At 37.1% G+C, this 21,294-nt stretch overlaps 1 protein-coding gene across 10 annotated transcripts in view; it reads left to right on the forward strand.

Moving 5' to 3' along the window:
• Positions 1–8,904: 8,904 nt before the first annotated feature.
• The window catches only part of Kif2a (kinesin family member 2A), a 62,449-nt gene continuing 50,059 nt past the window's right edge, over positions 8,905–21,294 (forward strand). For all 10 annotated transcript variants that reach the window (XM_077800294.1, XM_077800292.1, XM_077800296.1 and 7 more), the window contains exon 1: positions 8,905–9,178. In XM_077800294.1, the coding sequence (XP_077656420.1) occupies positions 9,115–9,178 (64 nt within the window). In that variant the 5' untranslated portion in view covers positions 8,905–9,114. The remainder of the gene's footprint in view (positions 9,179–21,294) is intronic.

The following is a 21,294-nucleotide window of genomic DNA, read 5'->3' on the forward strand; positions in this document are numbered from 1 at the left end:
ATTGAACTTCTTCACTACTCATAGACAAAACATAAAAAGCATTAAAAGAATTTAGCACCAGGAAATCTTCCCTGACTGTTCTACTTCTCACTGACTTTCTTCTACTCTCTACTTAAGCTCTATACCACATAATTAGCATTTAATTACATATTGTTTGTATTGTTTGTTCTTTGTGTGTTAGAGTAGGTGACAAGGATGTGGGTGGAATTGGATTATGGGGATCTGGGATAGGGCGTGGATTTACACAGTTGATGAGTACAGGGGCAGGCAAGGAAACAACTAGCCCTGGAAAATTGCAGAAAATGGTACTATGAATTTAGAGCAAGAGTCTGGAGAAAATCCTGAGACAGGGTTTTATATAAACTTGAAGTCAGAACAAGGCAGTATGCCAAGGCCAAGAATTTAGGGATTGTCTTAGTGTTTTGTGTTGCTAAAACAAAATACCTGAGGCTGTGTGCTTTAAAAAGAAAAAATGTTTTGTCCGGATGGAGCTCCGTGATTACTTCTTGCATAGCATGACAGGAGGCCCTGAGTTAAATGCCCAGCACTTAAAAAAAAAAAAAGGCTTATTTGGATCACAATTCTGGTGGCTAGAAAGTCCAAATAGCATGTTGCTGGAATAGGGTGAGGAATCCCAGAATGTATCCTTATATAGTAGAGAAGTAAAAAGGGAAATGGCTACATTTAAATGAGCCAAGCATGTGAAATGGCCTTGCTTTATAACAACCCACTCTTATGAGAATTAATCCAGTCACACAAGACCAGATCGGGTCTCTCAAGACATGTATTAAACCCTTCCCAGAATGGTGCCCCCATGATCTGATTATCATCCACTAGGTTCTAGCTCTTAAAGTTTCTGCCACCTCAGTCCTGTTACACTAGGGACCAAGCTTTCAGCACATAAATCTTTTTTTTTTTTTAAAGATGGACACAATATCTTTATTTATTTATTTTTTATGTGGTGCTGAGGATCGAACCTAATACCTCACAAGTGTGAGGCAAGTGCTCTGCCACTGAGCTATAACCCCAGCTCCTCAGCACGTAAATCTTTAGAGGACAAATTATATCTAAACCATAACAGAAGTACAGAAATTAGAGACAGTATGGTAGGATGTGGATTGATAATAAAAAGCAATAATGATATACTCTGCTTAGTTTAAATAGTGTGAAATATAATTGATGTGCAACATAAAAATATCAAAATGATGTCAAAACCATATTTTAAAAACCTAAATTTTACTGTTATAAATGTGTTTTCTTTTGGCTCCATATGCCATTCCTAAGAAGTTATCCTAAAAAAATATTCAGAAATATTCACTGCATAAAATATATGCCTTCAACATTGTTGATAAGACAAAAAAAGGAAACAATCCAAATATCCATTTTATAAATATTTATTTGTGTATGAATTTCCCTATTATCTACACATACAGCAGAACAATAGCAGATATCAAAACAGAGATAGATCAATGAACAGTGGCATGAAAAGAGCTACGAAACATATTTTAAAGAAAATTTTAGTTTTAGAAAAGTAGATACAGCATTATTTCTTTAAAAATTGAAATTATGTCTATTTAATGGAATTTAAACTTACTTTTCCAATCATCATAACCTAACAGTTTGTGTCAAAATGACCGAGAGTACATATTGAAAATACTTATTCCTAGACTTCCAACTAGAAATATTGAATAACAGTATCTAGTCATAGGAACCATGAATCTGCATAAGAATCAACCCGTACGAATATTGTGCACAATGAAGTTTGAAAATTAACTAGATTCATATGGTACTTAGTGGCTACTTCCAGGGAGTGGAACTTAGATGGCAAAATCGCTTTCCTTTCCATATTTTAAACCGTTCTGCTTTTAAGTTTTTATAAACATTTATTCTAGTAGTAGATATAGATTACCATATCTACTAGATTGTAATCTATATCTACTAGAGATTTTTGACTCTTAGGAAGGTAGGAATGTTAATATTGTCTGGATTATATAAATAAGAAAATTCATTATAAATTTAGTTCATTTGTAGGGAGGAAAGACCATTAAATCAAAGGCCATAAATTTGGCAACATCTTACAGGTTATCAGCCTTTTCCTTCATTTATTTGCTGAAGCCAGGCACGGTGGCACATGCCTGCAATCCCAGAAAGTTGGGGGCCTGAAGCAGAAGGATCTCAAGTTCAAAGTCAGCCTCAGCAACTTACGAGGTCTCTCTATGTTGCGAGGTTTAAGCAGCACAGCAAGACCCTGTCTCAAAATAAAAAATAAAAAGGGCTGGGATGTGGCTCAGCTGTTAAGTACCCCTGGGTTCAGTCCCTGGTTCCTCCTCCACCAAAAAAAAAAAAAAAAAAAAAAATTGCTGTGCATTTATGGTTCAGTGACTGTACCATGTGCCAGATGCGTAGTGAAGAATGTTAGACAATATTTCTACCCCCAGGAGCTTTCTTGAGGGTGACAGAAGTAACAGAAGAGCAAAGCACAACTAACTGAGCAAGATCAGGGCTGGTGGTGGTAAGTGGCAGGATGATATGCTAGAGTGCAGAGTGAGGGAGAGGAGGAAGGTAAGGGAAGGCTTTTTTCAGGAGGTAGTTTTTCATGAAAACCTGAAAGATGAATCAAATTTAGGAAAAGCTGGATACCCATCCTGATTGAGGAAGAGCTTGACATGTTGGAGGTGGAAAGATGTTCTGTGAGTCTAGAGCCAAGAGAGCAGGATAGCAGTCCCAGATGAGGCTGGAGAGGAAGCCAGAGCTAGTTCTTGTACAGTTCTATAAATAATTTAGATTTTACTCCAGGAAGCTAGTGATTGGTTTCAAGAAGGAAATGATATTAGCTCTTTTGTATTTTTAAGTGAGTACTTCCATAGTCTTTGACTTTTGACTTAATAGTATATGTTCACTGGAAAAAAAAAAACTTCTACAAAAATTTATATAATTTTATTTTAATTTAAAATTGAAGAAAACCTAACAATACAGTAAATGTAAGAAGTCAAAAGGGGACTGGGACTATAGCTCAGCTGTAGAGCACTTGTGTAGCATGAATAAGGTTCTGGATTTGATTCCTAGCACTGAAAAAAAAAAGATTTAGAAATACATAAAATATTAGATGACTACTCAAAATTAAATGTGTGGATTATAAAGCACACCTAAACAGTTATGAGTAATGAAGTCAATAGGTACACATCCATGGCAAAGGAAACAAGCTTTCAGTTAAAAGATGGATGAGTTCGGGGCTCGGGTTGTAGCTCAGCAGTAGAGCACTAGCCTAGCACGTGTGAGGCCCTGGGTTCAATCCTCAACATCACATAAAAATAAGTAAATAAAATAAAGGCATTGTGTCCAACTACACCTAAAAATAAATATTAAAAAATGGATGAGTTCTATGGATTTAATATACAGAATTGATAGTGTTATGGTTTAGAATGAAGTGTACCCCAAAAGCTCATGTGTGAGACAATGCAAGAAGGTTTAGGGATGAAATGATTGAGTTATAAAAGTCTCAACATAATCAGTGCATTAATCCCCTGATAGGAATTAAATGGGTGCTAACTGTAGGCAATTAGACTGTGGCTGGAGGAGGTGGGTCTTTGGGGCTATACCTTTGGGATATATATATATTTGTCATTGGTGAGAGAAGAAGCCTCTCTCTTTGTTTCCTTGTGGCATGTTCCCAGCTGCTTTCCTATGCCATGTACTTTTGCCATGATGTGCTGCCTAGTGTTAAGCCCTGAGGAATGGAGATAGCCATCTATGGAGCGAGAGCTCTGAAACTGTGAGCTCAAAAATAAACTTTTCCTTCTCTAGAATTGGTCTTGTCAGGTCTTTTGGTCAAAGCAGCAGAAAAGTTTACTAAAACAGGTAGTGGTGGATATCTTAATAGATTTTATGAGAATCATTACACAATGTATATCAAACCATTCCACTGTATACCTTGAATATATGCAAACTTTGTCAATTATATATTTTAAAAGAAAAAAATGAGAAAAATCATTCTGTATTATGTCACTGATATTCCATGATAACTTTCCAATCCAGTTTATTAAGATCCTGAACTAATCAGGACATATAAAGTGTTGTTTAGATACATTACTATGAATGGTTTAATTTTTTGTTGTTAATTCTGAGTCTTTATTCATTAAATTGCTAAAAATATGGTATTAGGGAAAACTGCTACATTTCCTGTACTTGAAAAGAATTAGTCATGCTAGTTAAAACTAATGCAAACAGTAAATTTAAAAATCAGGAACATCTCAATGTAGACAATGCATTGAAGTCCAATATGGACCTTAAAAGTTTTGTGTACCTATCAAGAAGTATAAATGAAAGAATCATAATAAAGAAGGTGGAATAGGAAAATAACCAAGTAATGTCAATCCAGTGTCCAGTCCCTAAGCAGAAAATGTACCGAAACTATTGAATTATGACAATTTAGACAGGATCAATAGTTCTCAACCAGGTAAGCCTCAGATTCTGATGTGTTTTTCAGAAATAGTCCACTCTACGTCCTACTTCCTGAGTTTTTTTGTTTTTGTTCTTTGATACTGAAGGTTGAACCAGAGGGGCTTTACCACTGAGCCATATTTCCAGACTCTTTCTTTTTTTTTGGGGGGGGGGGGAACAGAGTCTTACTAAGTTGCCTAGGACCTAAATTACTGAGTCTGGCCTCCAACTTGCAACCTTCCTGCTTAGCTTCTGGAGTTGCTGGGATTACAGCACACATAGGCGTGTGCCACCACATCTGGCTTTCCCTGAGATTTTAAAACAGTAGGACTGGGATAGAGTTTGTGCCTCTATATTTCTTTTTTGTTGGTACTGGGGATTGAACCCAGGGCACTTAACCATTGAGCTACATCCCTGGCCTTCTTTTAGATTTTTAATTTTGAGACAGGTTCTCACTAAATTACTTGGGCCTTGCTAAATTGCTGTCAAACTAGCATCAAATTTACCATTCTCCTGCCTCAGCCTCCTGAGTTTCTGGAATTACAAGCCTGTGCCCATGTGCCTGGCTATATTTGTTTTAAAAGCTTTCTTAGGAAGTTCTGGTGATCACTGAGTGAAAACCACTCGGATAGGATAGACATTATAGATTGGATTGGGAAGAGAAAGTTCCAAAGAGAAAGGAGACTTGAGCTGTGTCTTACCAAGTGGGAAGGCTTTAAATGGGCAAACAGGAAAAGATAAGTATTTATCATTCCAGTTGCTGGGGGAAGATGCAAAAACTGAGATACATGAATGGGCAAGGTAGCATTGGGGAGAAAGTAAGTAAGCTCTTCTGCAAATATGAACAAATAAAACTGTCAGTTTCCACAGCATGTGGTACCTAGAAGGTAATTGCTAACTTTAAAAAATACAATTTGGTAGAGGATTCAATCCAGATTTGGGGGGTTATGAAAGGAATGATGGTAAATCAAGGCAGTGAGTATTTAGATTACTAGCTATTGTTTTTCTCCTCCAAAACTCCTGTTGAAAATTAATTGCCACTGTAACAGTATTAAGAAGTAGGAACTTAAAGTGATTAGGTCATGAGTGCAACCCTAATGAATGGATTAATGCCATTTTGGTGGGAGTGGGTTAGTTATGGTAGGAGGGAGTTCCTGATAAAAGGGACGGGCTAGGCCTAATTTTCTTCCACTGTATCTAGTACATGCTCTCTTACCCTACTGTTATTGTTATGATGTAGCACCCAAGTCCTTGCCAGATGCTGGCACCATGCTCTTGGATTTTTTGGCCTCCAAAAAGTATAAGAAAAATTTTTTCCTAATTTATAAGGAATTTATAAAAATACCCAGTCTCAGGTATTTTGTTTAACAACACAAATGGACTAAGACAGCACTCATTTGAGAATTTGGCAGCAGAAGAAAAGTAAAAATAGAATGGAATTTAAATAGAAAGAGGATGATCAAGAGAAGATTGTTTTTCCTTTTTGAAAAAAGGAGCCTGAATGTTTATATATGGTGGAGAGGAATCCAATGGAAAAGAGGAAATATTTCAGAGGGTAAAATTTGGATTTGTATCTTACATGTTTTAATATATTTAAGGACTGAAATAAATTACAGTGGGATTATACCACTTTAATTGGAATTAAGATCTGAGTAAATGCAATGGGAACTAGAATCAACAATTCTAAAAATAAATAAATAAATCCAGGAAAGCATGTGGACAACAAAAAGTTTCTAATCCTACCTCTTTTTTTTTTTTTACACTTGATTCCACATCCATAAACTTTGTAAAAGTAATTCTGAATAGATTATGAGTGGAAAAAAAGAAATGAAAAAATTTAAGTTACTTGATGTATAGATAAATATGTACAATCTGGGCCTAGAAGTGGAGCTAAGTTGTGCGTCTGTCCTTTCACAAAGAAGTTGGTTCTAGTTAAGTGCCATTTTCAGCCTTAAACTTCATTCACTAGCTAAACAAACTTTTCCTTGCAATTATCCCTTAAAGCATATGCACTAATAATCCCACAGCAGAGAATCTTCTAGAAATTTAGGCATAAGGAAAATGGCATGGTTGTATTATAATAACTATGATTTTTTGAAATGGTGTGTTAACTCAGAATTAATAGGTCAATGGTAGCCACTCTTAATAGGATATGACCTGATAGAAATGATCTTTAAGCAAGATGGCCAAAGTGGGCAAAGAATACAGACCTATCTGTAAAACTCTTGTTATTTTCTTAATGTGAGGTGGTGAGGGACAAAGCCAAAATGATAATGTATACCTAATTTTCTATTACTAGATGTAGAATCCTAATGGACGACTTGAGCATTATGGTAGAGTGATGGGGTTTCTTTCTCTTTTAAAGGATGGTGATACTTTGTTTTCTTAGGCATAAAAGCGTCATCAAACATCAAAGCATTATCACATTTTATTTCATTAGTTCTCACAGAAAGTTTGTGATTGAGAAAAAAAGGAAGTTATTATTCTAGGTTGATCAAATAGATAATTGAGATACCAAGCAGGTAAAGAAGTAAATTCATTGAACAAATGTCTGAGTGCCTTCTCTATAATCCTAATTAGACCAGGACTTCTTAGTAGTAGTATATCTTAGTAATTACTTGCTAGTAGTTTTTAGTTCAGAAGCTTAGTAACAATAGTTAGGTTCCAGTTGGGGTTATATTTCTTGGTAATGCCTGAGTCAAAATTAAAATCCTTAATCCAGAATGGTGATGGAAACAGCCACATTGCATATTTTATGGCTACTCTTCAGAAGGCCACTTGCATACATAACCCATAATGCAAGTATTGCTAAATATATATAAAAAACATAAAGCCTTTTGGGTATGACTTATAAAGGAAAGGTTTTTGTCTCATACATTTTTATGGAGCAAGATGATGTACATATTTTAAAAATACCTTTGAATATGGATTAAAGATTAAGGCTTCTTAATTATATAAACCACAGGGTGCAATGTATGTGTCAGCAACCATTATAAAACAATATTTTATGAAGCAATTTAAAATTTAGGAGCTATATAGCTTTATTTTTTTGCATTCTTTAAAGAATACGCAAGCAAATAAATGTTTTATACCTCAGTTACAGAGACATTATAAAATTAATGCTACTAGACAGCAGCTCAAAGAGTTCAGATAAAATGCTTCAGATTATAGAAAGAAAACACAAAACAAGGAAACCCTTATTTGGTCAAATCTTATTTTGAAACAGAGGGCCTGAAGTGTGATGTCATTTCTGGAAGAGAAAAGCAGGTTTTTTTTCGACATTGCCTATCCAGTTTTGTTTTGTTTTGTTCATAGAAATTATGTCTACTTTAGTATAGGTTTAAAAGGCTGTTTTTGACAAACAGACCTTCAGTATATTCAATTTACATAAGTGTTTCAATTTTCGAAGCATCTACTTGAGTTATTTATATTAGGTCGGAAACTTTAGGCAAACTCATGTGCACATATGTACTTACACACACATACCCAGTTTCCAATTCCTGAATTTTAAAACTGTTTTTAATCAGTACAAGAAGATTAACAATGATTATGGAAAGTAGGTAATGAAAAAAGTAACTTCCTCCAGAACAAGTCCCAATACAGTTTTCATGGTCCCTGTCTACAGGGCCTTCCTGCTCAGAGAGGATGGAGTCTTGCTCACCTCACTGTGATGTAGTCAGACTAGTCTAGAGACTGCAGAAAAGGCACATTCTTAGTCATTCTGTCTGTACCCTTTCCTTGAGTCACAGTTACTAGGGTTACAGGCAGGGCAAATAAGTCTTAACCTCTGTAGCAGAAACAGCACAGCGCATCCGATGGACCACAGCCACAACAGTTAAGGACACCCAATGCAGGACTTCTGAGCCACTAGGCACGACCACAGCGAATCAGGTCTTCATTCCGACTTAGGTGGGTGACACCCCTTCTCCATAACCATATGGGAAATCTGAATCAAGTGTGCCTCGGGAGAGCAACTTGGGCCAGTAACCTATAAATGGCAAGCGGGGTGACACCTGCAGATGAAACACCTAAGTACTATCACTGGCGGGTCCCTAAATTCACTCCTCAGCCCCGCACTGCACTCCTAAAGCCCCGAAACCACTAGGCCCCCAATCCATTGCGGCGACAGCGCCAGAAAGCACGGCGCGCCGCTTCCCGCGTGTTCTAGGCCGCGCGGTGAAATCAAACTCGACGCCAGCTCCTAGTGGGCTGGGCCGCGCGCGCTACGTTCCCGGGGCCTGCCAAGCTGCGGCTGCAGCCCGCCGGCTGCGGAGCTGGGCGGGGCCACCTCCAGGCCGATCACGAAGGGGAGCTGAGGAGGAAGAGACGCTGGCTGTGCGTTTGCGCAGGCGCGCCGCGCCCCGCCTCCCCAGCGTCGACTGCCGGGCGGGCGGCGCGAGCCCTCCCACTCTTCGCCGCGCCGCCTCACGGCCCCGGCCCTCGCTTCACCCCGACGCCCCTGCGTGCGCCTCCTGCCGCCGGCCTGCAGGCCCGGGGCCTCCGCCTGCTTCCCCGCCGCTGCTCCTCGCGGCGCTGCTCGCGTTCACGCTGTCGCCCGGCCCGGCGCGGCCGCGGGCAACCGCTCCCCCTCCCGCACCTACCCCGCCCCCTCCCCGCCTTTTCCGCCCTCCAGTCCCCCTCCCTCGGCCCGCTGCCGCTGCTCCAGATGAGGTGATGGCAACGGCCAACTTCGGCAAGATCCAAATCGGGATTTACGTGGAGATCAAGCGGAGCGATGGTGAGCCGCGCCGCTGGCCCCGCCGACCCGGCCCCACGTTCGGCTGTGCGCGAAGGGGACGCAGGCGCCGGCCGCCTCATTGATTGCTCCGCAGGGCTGTGGGGGCGGGAAGGCGGTGGCCGCGGCGCTTTTGTGTGTGGCGAGTGTGCGGGTGAGGCCGGTGCGGGGTCCGCCCGGGCGCCGATGCAGTGCAGGGGGCCGGACCGCTGGGGAAGGCCGCCTTGGTGGGTCCCGAGCAGGGTCTCCTGCGCCTCCGGGTCTCCATCCTCCTCGGGGACAGCAGCCCGGCCCAGAGCGGGCATCGTTAGGGATGACCCTGCCTCGAGCTCATCCCGGTTGTTCGGTTTTACCGGCCTCTTAGCTGCCGGGGTGGGGGTGGGGAGCGTGAAGACCCGTGATTTCAGTATTTAGGGAACCGACTACTGGTCAGAGGCTGAGGTGGGGGAGCAAGACCGTACCAGAAGCTGCTGTCTGGTTGTGGGCCTCCTCGGCTTTCGTTCCCAAGTATGCTTCTGTTTGCTTGTCCCCTCCTTAGAAAAAGGATGTAGAGAATGTCGCGCTCAGCCATGCATAGGGGTGGGGAGCAGTAGGAAGAAATATTCGATAAGCTTCTCCAAGGTGATGGTACAGAAAGGGAGGGAGAGGGGATGGACATAGTCAACTCGTGGCACTACGGAGAAGGTGGGGATGGGCGACCGGATGTTGATATTTTCACACCCTCGGGAGAGGTGACTGAGAAAAGTGTGAAACGAGGTGAAGACACACGCTTAGTTTTTTTTTTTTTTTTTTTTTTTTTTTTTTTAAGCGCCTTAGGCTTACGTATGTTTCTGTAGGTTCTTCTTGGGGAAGGTATTTTATGTCACTAGCTTGGGGTGTGGAATGTGATACATCAGCCACACTTGGAAATCATTTATATTATGGAGGAGAAAATACAGAGGGAAATAGGGAGAATTATTTTCTTTCAATACAAATATTGAGAGAACTAGATATGTATAATATCCAGCATTATGAGGTGTTCTTGACTCCATGTTTATTATAATCATTCTTTTTATTTTTTAGTCATTCATTATTCTTTAGCATAGTCAGTAACCTATCACTTCCACACAGTCTTTTGGTTTCTACCAAGTTTGACCAAGTTATGTGAAGCTATATTGAGATATGTTGGTAGATACTATATAGTTAGTGATTTTTTTTCTCTTCATTGTATTTGAGGTAATTTGTGGTTAAGAACTTCATATGCATCATTATCCTGCATATGAAGAAATTATACCACTTAGAGCTTCAGAAGTTACCAGTAACACTACTGGGAAAGAGATGTCTTTACTTGGAGTGGGATTTCTTTTATATTTTTGTCTCAACATTACTTTCTTGAAAGAGTCCTGTTATATAATTTCATTTGATTTGGGTTCATGTATACCACTGGAAGTGGAATTTACATATTATTTTTAAAACTTGGGGTGCAATAAAATGTTAAGTTCTTTACAATGTTTTAAGCCTCTCTGATCATAGGTGCTATGAAAATAGTGTATGACATTCAAGAGATATCTGTTTTTCTCTGAGCTAACATCTTTTTTAAATGTATTGGATTTGAAGCAATTTTGGTTGTTTGGAGGATATAGGCTTCTAATATTCTTTCAGCCTTTACCTTTAACCCATACCAGAAATTCCCAGACACATATTCTTACTTTAGTGCTGGTAATCTACACATTTCAAAAGTAGTTTCTTGTAAAAAATAATGGAAATCATTACAATATATATATTATTCTTAACCTATTGGTGTACATAATTAAGTGCCTTGGGTGCATGATGGAATTGATGGAATGCAAAATATTGGTAGAGAACTTTTAAAGAAGGGAATATTAGAGAACTTTTAAAGAAGGGAATATTATTTGCGTTAAATGATAGAGTTTCACAGTGGTAATTGGCTGTCTGGGACACTTCTTGAAGCTTCCCCTTTTTCACTTTAGAGAAACTGTTTTGCTTCCTGCTACTTTTGTAACAGATCTGTATTGGATAAAATGCAAGTGGTTATTATAACAAAAGTAAACTTTGCAGCTGGATGAATATTAGAGTAATGTCTGAGACAGCGGAAATCAGAGGAGTGAAGAGCTGCTTTAGACTGCCATTAACTGGTGACTTGATGTTTTTCTTCATGTATACTAATGGTGATCCTTGTCACTGTTTCAGGACCAGACTTTTCCCATCAGTGATACTTATATATTAATACATTCCAAAGACAAAAGAGTAAATTGAAATGGGCTTATTCCTATTTTTGAGGCCTTGTGAAAATACTAATCTCAGTAAGTCTTTACTGATTATTAAAACCAGATGACTGGTCAACTGAGTTTCTCAGTCACCCTTTATCATTCATGATATAGCTTAATTCCTTTAAATATTACTATTTTGAGTACATAATTCAATATGTATGATGTTTTTAATTTTTTTAAATTTATTTATTTTTTAGTTGTAGTTGAACACAATATCTTTATTTTATTTATTCATTGTGGTACAGAGGATTGAACCCAGGGCTTTGCACTTGCTAAGTGAGTGCTCTACCACTGAGCCACAACCTCAGCCCAATATGATGTTTTTAAACTGCAGTAAGGAGAAGGTGTGGTGTAGAGAATGCTATGGAGGGATGTCAGGCTACCCACACCCATTTCAACCAGAGCCAGGATGTTGCAGCATTAAAATACTTAACTAATAGACTCTTAAAGTCAATTCATCTGTGTGTCATCCCTCCCTTCCCTGAAATGTGCCTAACATAGCAGAGTTGAGTGAATTGTTCATTACTGGATTTTAAAACATATTTTAATTATTCAGATGAAATCTTCCCAGGAAGTGAAACCCTTATATTTATCATTCTGTACAGTCACCTCTTACTGTGCCCTGCTCCCTCCTTGATGACCTCTCAGTTCAGGATCCCCAGAGTTGATTGAAATGGAGTGATCTGCTAAGACCAGTAGTCTTTTTCTGATACTGTAAGGTTAGAAGTGGCAGGAGTTTGGCTTGGACTCCTGATATTGTTTCCAGACACAGGTGATAACCTAGTATGAAATTGGACTGGCTTTTGGAAATGGACACTCAAGTATTTTTCTTGCATGTGTCTTGCTATTATCTGTCTCATTCAGGTCCTTCTTTAAGATCCCAGTAACTCTAAAAAGTACAGTCTTACAGTTGTATACCTAGTTAGTCATTGGGATTTTTTTTTTTTTTAAAGCTTCACTGTTAAAACATCAGTTCTACAGTAGCTGTGACTACCTTTTAAGAACTGGAAGAGGGATGAGAAAAGTTGAATTATTTGTAGATTGCAGTTAAGATGACATTATTCTTTGGGGTCTCTTAGTCACAGTATTGATATATGTGATCTTACGGGAATCTTAGGATTCTTTAGCCAGAATAATCCTTGGAGATTATCTAGTTCTAGTTTTTGTAAATATGGAAACTGAGTTCCAAGTCACCATAAGGGATTTGTCTAGATTCATACAACTTGTCAGTGGCAATTGGGAACCTATCTTGCATAGTATAGAATGCAAGCTATCAAGAACTGACAGTAAAGGAAGAATTCTGTTACTAATCATATATAATCTTATCAAAGTGGAAAATTGCTTCTCACTCATGGAAAGGCACCAGGGACCACTGTAATGGTCCTTGATATAGTGTAGTTACTAGAATGTCACAAAAACCTAAAATTTGGGAGAAAAATATTTTTGTCTCAATGAAATGTTGGAAAAGTTCCTTAATTAAAACATCTGGAATCCAGAGGAAATTGAAGATTTCAAAGGACCCATTGGGGATTTTATAGTTTAGAGCAAGAATCTTGAGAGAAAACATTAAGTGTACTAATTCTCAACATGCTTTTCCACATCATTCTGCCAGCTCATCTTGACATGTCATTTTATAGGCTTCTGAAGAATAGACTCCGAATTTAGGTAATAAAAATTAACCACATAGCAGTACAGTTGTCTTTTAGTTATAATTTTGTGGCTCATATGGGGGTAGAATAGGATAGGGAAATTTGTGGAGTAATAATTCCCTTTTGCCTGATAATGAGGGTGATAAGTGATTCTAGATATGTATTTGTTGGGCATAGTTTTTCAGGTGCTTCCAGATATGTGATCTGATTGTATCAACACAGAAATCCTAGGAAGTAAGCCAGTAGGAGGGTAGTGGATTCATTGTTTTACAGGTGCAGAATATGAGGTTATATTATTTGCTAAGATCAAATTGGTTCATAAGGGATGTAGTCAAAACCTAAATCTATTCAATTCTACCTCTTTTAAGGACTGGTGAATATTTGCTGATGATATTATGAAGTGATAAATACTAAAATGTTAATTTTCTTTTTGAGACATATAACCTCCTGTAGTAGAATTCTTTCCACTATTACCAGACAGGCTCAGACAACTACCAATTTATAATAGTTTAAGTTTACCAAATTGATGAAATCAATTTCACATTCGGCAGTCTAAGGCTTTAAAACCCTTTTCAATAGGCCCTGACTTTTTGCTTGTTTGAAGTGCCTCAGAAAACCAGAATCTATATTCATTGTGTAGCCACTTGATTCTTATGACAGATTTCTAGGGAAAGGGCATGTATCAATTTGTTCTTTATGTGGTAATTAAAAAGAAAAAAAGAAAGGATAAAAGCTAGGGAAAAGAGGAAAGAGCCAGTGAAGCCTGTGTATGCTTATATAGAGAAAGGGTGTGAGTGTGAAAGATTCAGAACAGTGGGGGATCCAGACTCTTTTTAGTCCCAAGTATACATGACATTAACATTACATTAATCTTTTGCAAAGTTTAATTCTTGGTTTTAGGCACCTGCTTTTGATTTTGCAACCTCTATTTATAACTTAAAATAATCTTTAAGGTAGTTTATTTATTTTGAGATCATCATCATTAAACTTAAAAATAGATCATAATTCTTAGCTGAAAACCCTGGATAAAACTTTTTATTCTTCTGTTTTACTTGGGGAGCAAATGCAGGTTTGGTTGTCCTTCCATTGTATACCATCTTTTAAAAACTAAAGAAATATTAATCGTATTATAGGTCTAGCTCCTCTAATCTGAAATTTTTTAATCTAAAATGTTTTGAAGTCTGTTTAATCATTCTAATTCAGTGCAACAAGTGAAAATTCCATATCTAGTCTGGTATGACAGATTATAATTAAAATTCAGACACAAAAAATATTGTATAAAATTGAATTCAGGCTCTGTATATTAAGTGTATATGAAACAAATGAATTTCTTGTTTATACTTGACTCCAACCCCCAATACATATCATCAGTTATTTACAAATGTTCCAAAAATCTGAAACATTTTTGATCCCAAGCATTTCAAATGAGGGTTACTCAATCTTTATAATGCATAAGTGAAAATAGTCGTTAGAGGGGCTGGGGCTGTAGCTCAGTGGTAGAGTGCTTGCCTGGCATGTGTAAGGCACTGGGTTTTATCCTCAGCACCACATAAAAATAAAAAATAAGGGGCTGGGATTGTGGCTCAGCGGTAGAGTGCTTGCCTACCCATGCGACACCCTGGGTTCGATCCTCAGCACCACATAAAAATAAATAAGTAAAATAAAGATATTGTGTCCAACTACAACTAAAAAATAAATATTTTAAAAAATAAGTAAATAAAAATAAATAAAATAAAGGCATTCTGTCCATCTATAACTACAAAAAATATTTTTAAAAAAGATAGAAAATAGTCGTTAGAATTTCACCATATTAAACATTTTACATGCTTGATTACATATAGTTGCTGTGCTATGTAGTTAGTATAGAGAGCTCAATAAATTGATGTTCATGGGTATTAGGATCCCATCTAATGAAAACAACACAAAAAGGAAATGGGGAATCATTTCATTGTTGATTAACAGTTAACATTTTGTTGCCATCTCCCAAGAGAAAAATTAGGAATTAGTAAGCATCTCTTTTAAAAGGCCTTCTTCCAAATATGACCTTGACTAGGCCTTTCTCATTTTGGTACTACCTGTTGTTCTCATTATGCAGTATAATAAAGCTCCCAGTTCAGAAGGTATTTACTAGGTGTGGGATATTTTGGAGTATAGAACTTAAATGATTATGGCGTATCAAAGTAATGTGATCTCATATATTTTTTAATTGCAGGTTTTATTAAATACTTTTATTAACAGCTTAATTCCTATATGTCAGATATTCTCATAGATGGTGGAGATACCAAAAAAGAATAAGGCAAAAATAGTTCCTGCTCTCACAAAGAAATAAATGATTCAAATATAACTTAATAAGAATTGATAGAAGTATGTCATTCTGTGTGTACATCATTCCCACTTCCCATTTTAGGTTTAGGTTCTTTAGATTTGAAGTTATAGGTCTTCTGAATGTAAAATGTCATATGTCATGCATGTTGTCCTTCCTACCTTCTCTAACCATGACCAATGTCCATTGTCATTCATGCTGTGCTTTCCTGAGAACTCATATTTGGCCTTAGAATTCTTAATATATAGTTTGGATAGCCTCTGTTAGTCAGATGAAATTAGCATTATTTGTCACTATAAGCCTATTTTCTATTCTCTAGTATCCTTTTTATTTTTTATACCGGGGATTGAACTCAGGACATTTGACCACTGAGCCACATCCCCAGAACTTTTTTGTATATTTATTTAGAGACAGGGTCTCATTGAGTTGCTTAGAGCCTTGCTAAATTGCTGAGGCTGGCTTTGAACTTGTGATCCTCCTGTCTCAGCTTCCCAGCTTACAGGTACTCGCCACTGCTCCTGACTTCTGTTATCCATTTGAGTTATAACTTTAACCTCTATATTGATAGCAAAAGGAACAAAGTTTACTCTTTTTAAGTTTCTGGCAGACCATTCCCTGGAGCAGGTTTCTGGGTTGGAAATGTTTATAAACACAGAGACCAAGGATGTGGAACCTGAAAGCAGGTATAGCCACCCTAAAAGCTACTGGTATTTATGTGTTATTTGGGAATTATCACCTTGCACAGTATGGCCAAATGCTATAAGAATCTGTTTTTATTCGTTTTGTTATGACTTTTAATCACATTTCACATATGTAGAAATTTTTAAAGGAAAGACAGGTTCAAGAGGGGACATGTATGGTAAAATTTGCTGACTGTGCTTTCCCTTTTGATCATAATTCTTGGCCAACAATTATCTACTTAGCCTCACTCAGATAGCTTTTATTTTCCACACTGCTACTTGATTTGTTAAAAAGTCAATCCAGTTGTTAGTCTTGATAGCTGAAAAGATTTAACATTTGTGCCCCTTAAAAGCCAGTTGCTTTGCTAAATGTATTATTATTTTGATTTTTTTTAAAGAAGGTAAGAGTATCTTTCCTATTTACAGAAGAGCAACTTAGCCTCACACATTGATTCCTGTCTGCAGTTAGTATTGTGATCCGTTATTTTAGGAAAAGTAGCATCTCCTAAAGAAAGTGACCTGACAAGACTTTATGAAGAATGAAGCTTAAATAGTGGGAGGAAGATGACCAGTAGATAGATTGTCTTGAGGGGAAGGAGACATTCCAAGCTTTTTGCACACAACATGGGAGAGGTTCTTGAGCTAGAAACAGGGCTGTCAGGTAAAAGTCTGTCAGGTGGGAGGGTGAAAGATGAGGAAGATAAGAAGGGGCAGGGTAATCTGGGGTACTTTATTAAAGACTTGTAAACAAAGGTAAGGTAAGAATCTTGGAATTAATTTCTAGGACACTTGGAAACTACTGTAGGATTTAATCTTCTAAAAATGGTAATAGGAGTTAGCCAGTGATTAGTGGTAGATTAGAGGGAGAGTAGCACTGAAAATGAGAGCTAGTGTGGAGAAGATTGCATCAGTCTGGAAGAGTGAACAAATGATTAAAGAACAGATGAGATGCAGAACACCCTGCAAAAAGAATTGATGTAATGTGGTGATACATCACTTGTGCTGAGTAAAGGACAGATGAGTTGGAAAGGAATGGATTTCACATTTGTAAAGTCTGAGTGTAGATTGTAAAATCTATTTGGTTCTGTTTAGTCAAGCTAATCCTATTCATGAATACAGTGTAGAGAACGGTAGGGCCTACATACAATGTAATATTAAAATCATCCAACTTAGGCTCTTTTTGCCTCTAATATCTTGAATGTAAGTGAATTTAAAGTATAGGTCATTTCCAGCAAATGTATACATGCTGCAAGAATTTACTTAAGTTATAACTGTTTTGCCTTAAGACTGAGATTCTGGAATGGAATGGAAAGGAAAATTAGTACTTAAAGAATTTGGCTTCAGTTCTTTAGGGAATGAAGTGTTTTGATTCTTGAAGCTGGGGGTTGGATGTGTAGGCCTTGTGTTAATCCCTAGTAATCTCCTCCCCTCTCAGCTTTTTTCTTGCTCTTATTTTTTATCTGTTTTTTTTCTCCCCTTGCATATACCCTCCCTGTTTCATTGTTTATAATAATCTCTTAACTGCTATTTACAATTGAGGACTAAAAAAAGGGATAGGCAAGGGACAAGTAGACTGAGTAAACAGGGTTTGAGGCAATTGAATTAATTGATATAATACTGTAATGATGGACATGTGTCATTATATATTTGCCAAAATCCATAAATGGTACAACACCAAGAATGAACCCCAATTTAAATTGAGGACTATGGGTTATATGATAGTAGGGGAGGTTGTGTGTATTTGTTCAGGAAGGAGATATATGGAAAATATTTGTATATGCCACTCATTTTTGCTGTGAACTTAAAATAATGGAAGGAGGGTCTACAAGAATTTATAATATTTTAAGAGTGAGGATCAACCATGCAATTAAGTTTTTGCTCTTAATTTTTGTCATGTGTAGTCTTTGGATCATATAGGAGATTTAGGGTGTGCCAACAAGAATTTTTTTTTTTTTTTTTTTTTATACCAGGGATTGAACTCGGGGGCACTCCACTGCTGAGCCACATCCCCAGCCCTATTTTGTTTTTTATTAAGAGACAGGGTCTCATAGAATTGGTTAGTGCCTTGCTTTTGCTGAGGCTGGTTTACTGGGATTACCCAACACAAGAATAATTTTTCAATGCAATGAGAAGAATTCAGATATGCTTGGTAACCTTAGCCCAGTTTCTTTATTTCAGCCTGTGGACTTAATGAATTTATAGTTCATATGCTTTGACAAATGTCCAAGTAGCGCAGTCTGGAAGTATCAACTAAGGTTGAATTTAAATAAGAACTTACCTATTCTAGTTGAACAGTAGGAATTTTCTGCTATAAGATATGCACATGAAATCTAACTTTCATATCAAGAGAAGTGAGTTGGAATACAAACATTGAACTTCAGTGGCACATGACTGAAATCCCAGTGGCTCAGGAAGCTGAGACAGGAGGATTGCGACTTCAAAGCCAGCCTCAGCAACTTAGTGAGGCACTAAGCAACTCGCTGAGACCCTGTCTCTAAATAAAATACAAAATAAGGTTGGGGATGTAGCTCAATGGTCAAGTGCCCCTGGTACTCCAGAAAAAAGAACCAAAAAATTTGAACTTTTTTCCTTTTATGGTGCTGGGGATTGAACCCAGTTTTTCTGTTTGTTTGGTAATAGTATTAATCCTATAATTTACCATGGACCACTAAAGAGACATGGATAAAATGATTTACCTGTAATGTTTTTATGAACTGAGAACAAATTAGAGGTCCTAATTAGTGAAGTAAGTCTTGGAATTTAATCACAGATAGCTCCTTGATGAAATACTGTTATTGGTCAAAATTTACTTGCGCTGTTACAATAAGGACATTGACTTTTCCAAAGCTGTACCTAAAGTAAAAAGCAAATGTGAGCTTGAAACGTAGATTGCCTCCAAAGTCCTCTACACGCTAATTCCTTAGAAATCCAAGTGTCTTCCTTGATTGATTGTATTCTTTCTACCTCATAACCTGTCATGAAGTTCTTTTAACTCTCCATCTTTGGTTAATTACTGTTTCTGAGTAATTCCAAACAATCTGACTTTCCTTTCCAATCTCATTCTTGCCACTTGTTTGAAGCACACTACTCCAGACATACTGAGCTTTTTTGGAATATTCCACTTCTTCTAACAATCCCAGCTAAATGTGGTTTCGTTTTGCCTTTGTTAAACATTTCATCCTTCCTTATTCTCTAGAGTGTGATAAGTTTCCTGCTCTACATGATCTTGAGTCCCCTCTATTCTTTCAAAATACATATGAGATTGTAGTATCTGTGTAAATGTGTCTGATCAGACTCAGGTTCCCCTATATCCACATTGCCCAGCACAGGGCCTCAACACACTTCATAAATTACCTAATTGCTAAACAGTGCTTACATGAACTAATGGTGCTGCACTTTCACTATTTCTATTCATAAAGTTTCTGACCTTCTAAAGAACATTGATTTATTTTGTTTTCATCCTCTAGACACCAAGAGTATGACATGATGTGTGTCATTACTCTTAATGCACATATTAAGTTTTCTTTTTAAACTTAGTTACCTGTTTTCAGTAGCAGTATCGTCTCGTGGTTAACAAGGAAGTTCCAAAAGGGCATATACACTTACTGGAAAGTCTTTATTGTGTGTCCAATTCCTTCCCACCCCCAACCATTTTTTATTTTAAGAGGCAGTCAATAGTTTCAACTTCTGATTTATTAGTGCAGAGTTTTTGTTTTCATTTTCAAGCAAATTATGTTCATGTATATATATCTACAAGTTACAGAGATAAGTGTAAATATAAATTTGTTTACTATAGATGGTGTTTTGTATATGCATTTCTTAATTTTATTTTCATTTAATGATATCTTGGACAACTTTTGAGAACTTAAACAATAGTCTCATTCTTTCTCATAATTGCATTTTATTAGTGTCTAACTGTACTAATACATTTAATTAACCAAAGAGTATGAATTTACCTTCCTGTCTCTCAGAATACTTGTGTCTTTCTGTTCTTGTCCACATAGTGATACATGTTTTTGAGATTTGCTAGCTTGGATTATGGAGTTCAGACTATGTTTGTATAGTATGTTTTTAAATTAACTGGTGCATGAGAGATAACACCTAACTTTAAAAAAAATTCATGAAGTCTGACTATATACTAGAAAACATTAAAGTTTTAGTTTTCTAATGTAGCGTATCTCTGATAACTAATATAGAAAACAAAACATCTTACACTAAGCCTGGTTATCAGAAAAAAGTAGGTTTTTTTTTTCAATTAAAGTTTTTTAAAAAATAAGCAATATAATTTTGACCTAATATACTCGAGCATCCTTATAAAATATACAATTTAGTGATCTTTTATTTTATTGTGTTCATGAAGTGTTAACTACCACTGTCTGATTTCAGATGTTTTCATCTCCCCATGTAGAACTCTGTATTCCCCTCCACTCCAGCCTCAGGCATCCACAAATCGACTTTCCTTTTTTGTGACTTTGCCTGATCTGGACATCACATATAAACAAAACAGCTGAGAATGTAGCTCAGTGATAGAGTGCTTGCTTACTACACTAAAAGATCCTGGACTCAATACCTAGCACTGGAAAAGACCAATAGAATCCCCAAGTAAACAAAGAAACAAAACCAACCAGCCTTATTAGTTAGCTTCTTTTACTTAGCATAATTCATGCCCCAAATTTGTCTGTGTTACAGTATGTTTCAGTGTTTTATTTTTTTAAGACTGAATAATATTCCATCTCATTTATTCATTCATCAATTTATGTACATTTGGATTATTTCATGATTATTTTGGCTGTTACAAATTGCATTCATATACAGTGTTTATGTGGCTATATCTTCTGTTCCCTTGTGTGTGTGTGTGTGTGTGTGTGTGTGTGTGTGTGTGTTTGCATATATATATATATATATATGTGGAACTGTTGGGATATATAATTGTTTATGTGCAACTGTTTAAGGACCTGCTATACTGTTTTCCAAAGAAGTAGCTATCCCAGTGTATATTCTCACAAATAATATTCTTCACATCCTTACCAAAACTTATTAGTGCTTTTTGTTTTTTTAATTAACATATTACAAGTTAATTAAAAAAAAACACCATTTATAATAAAACGTGGAAAAGAAGAAAAATAAATGCATTAGAAACAGGTTTTTATAAGAAGTTTTAAAAATCCTAAACATTGTATCTCTACATATTGAAGTA

Source organism: Urocitellus parryii, chromosome 1, assembly GCF_045843805.1.
Source record: "Urocitellus parryii isolate mUroPar1 chromosome 1, mUroPar1.hap1, whole genome shotgun sequence".
In the NCBI taxonomy this organism is placed as follows: Eukaryota; Metazoa; Chordata; class Mammalia; order Rodentia; family Sciuridae; genus Urocitellus; species Urocitellus parryii.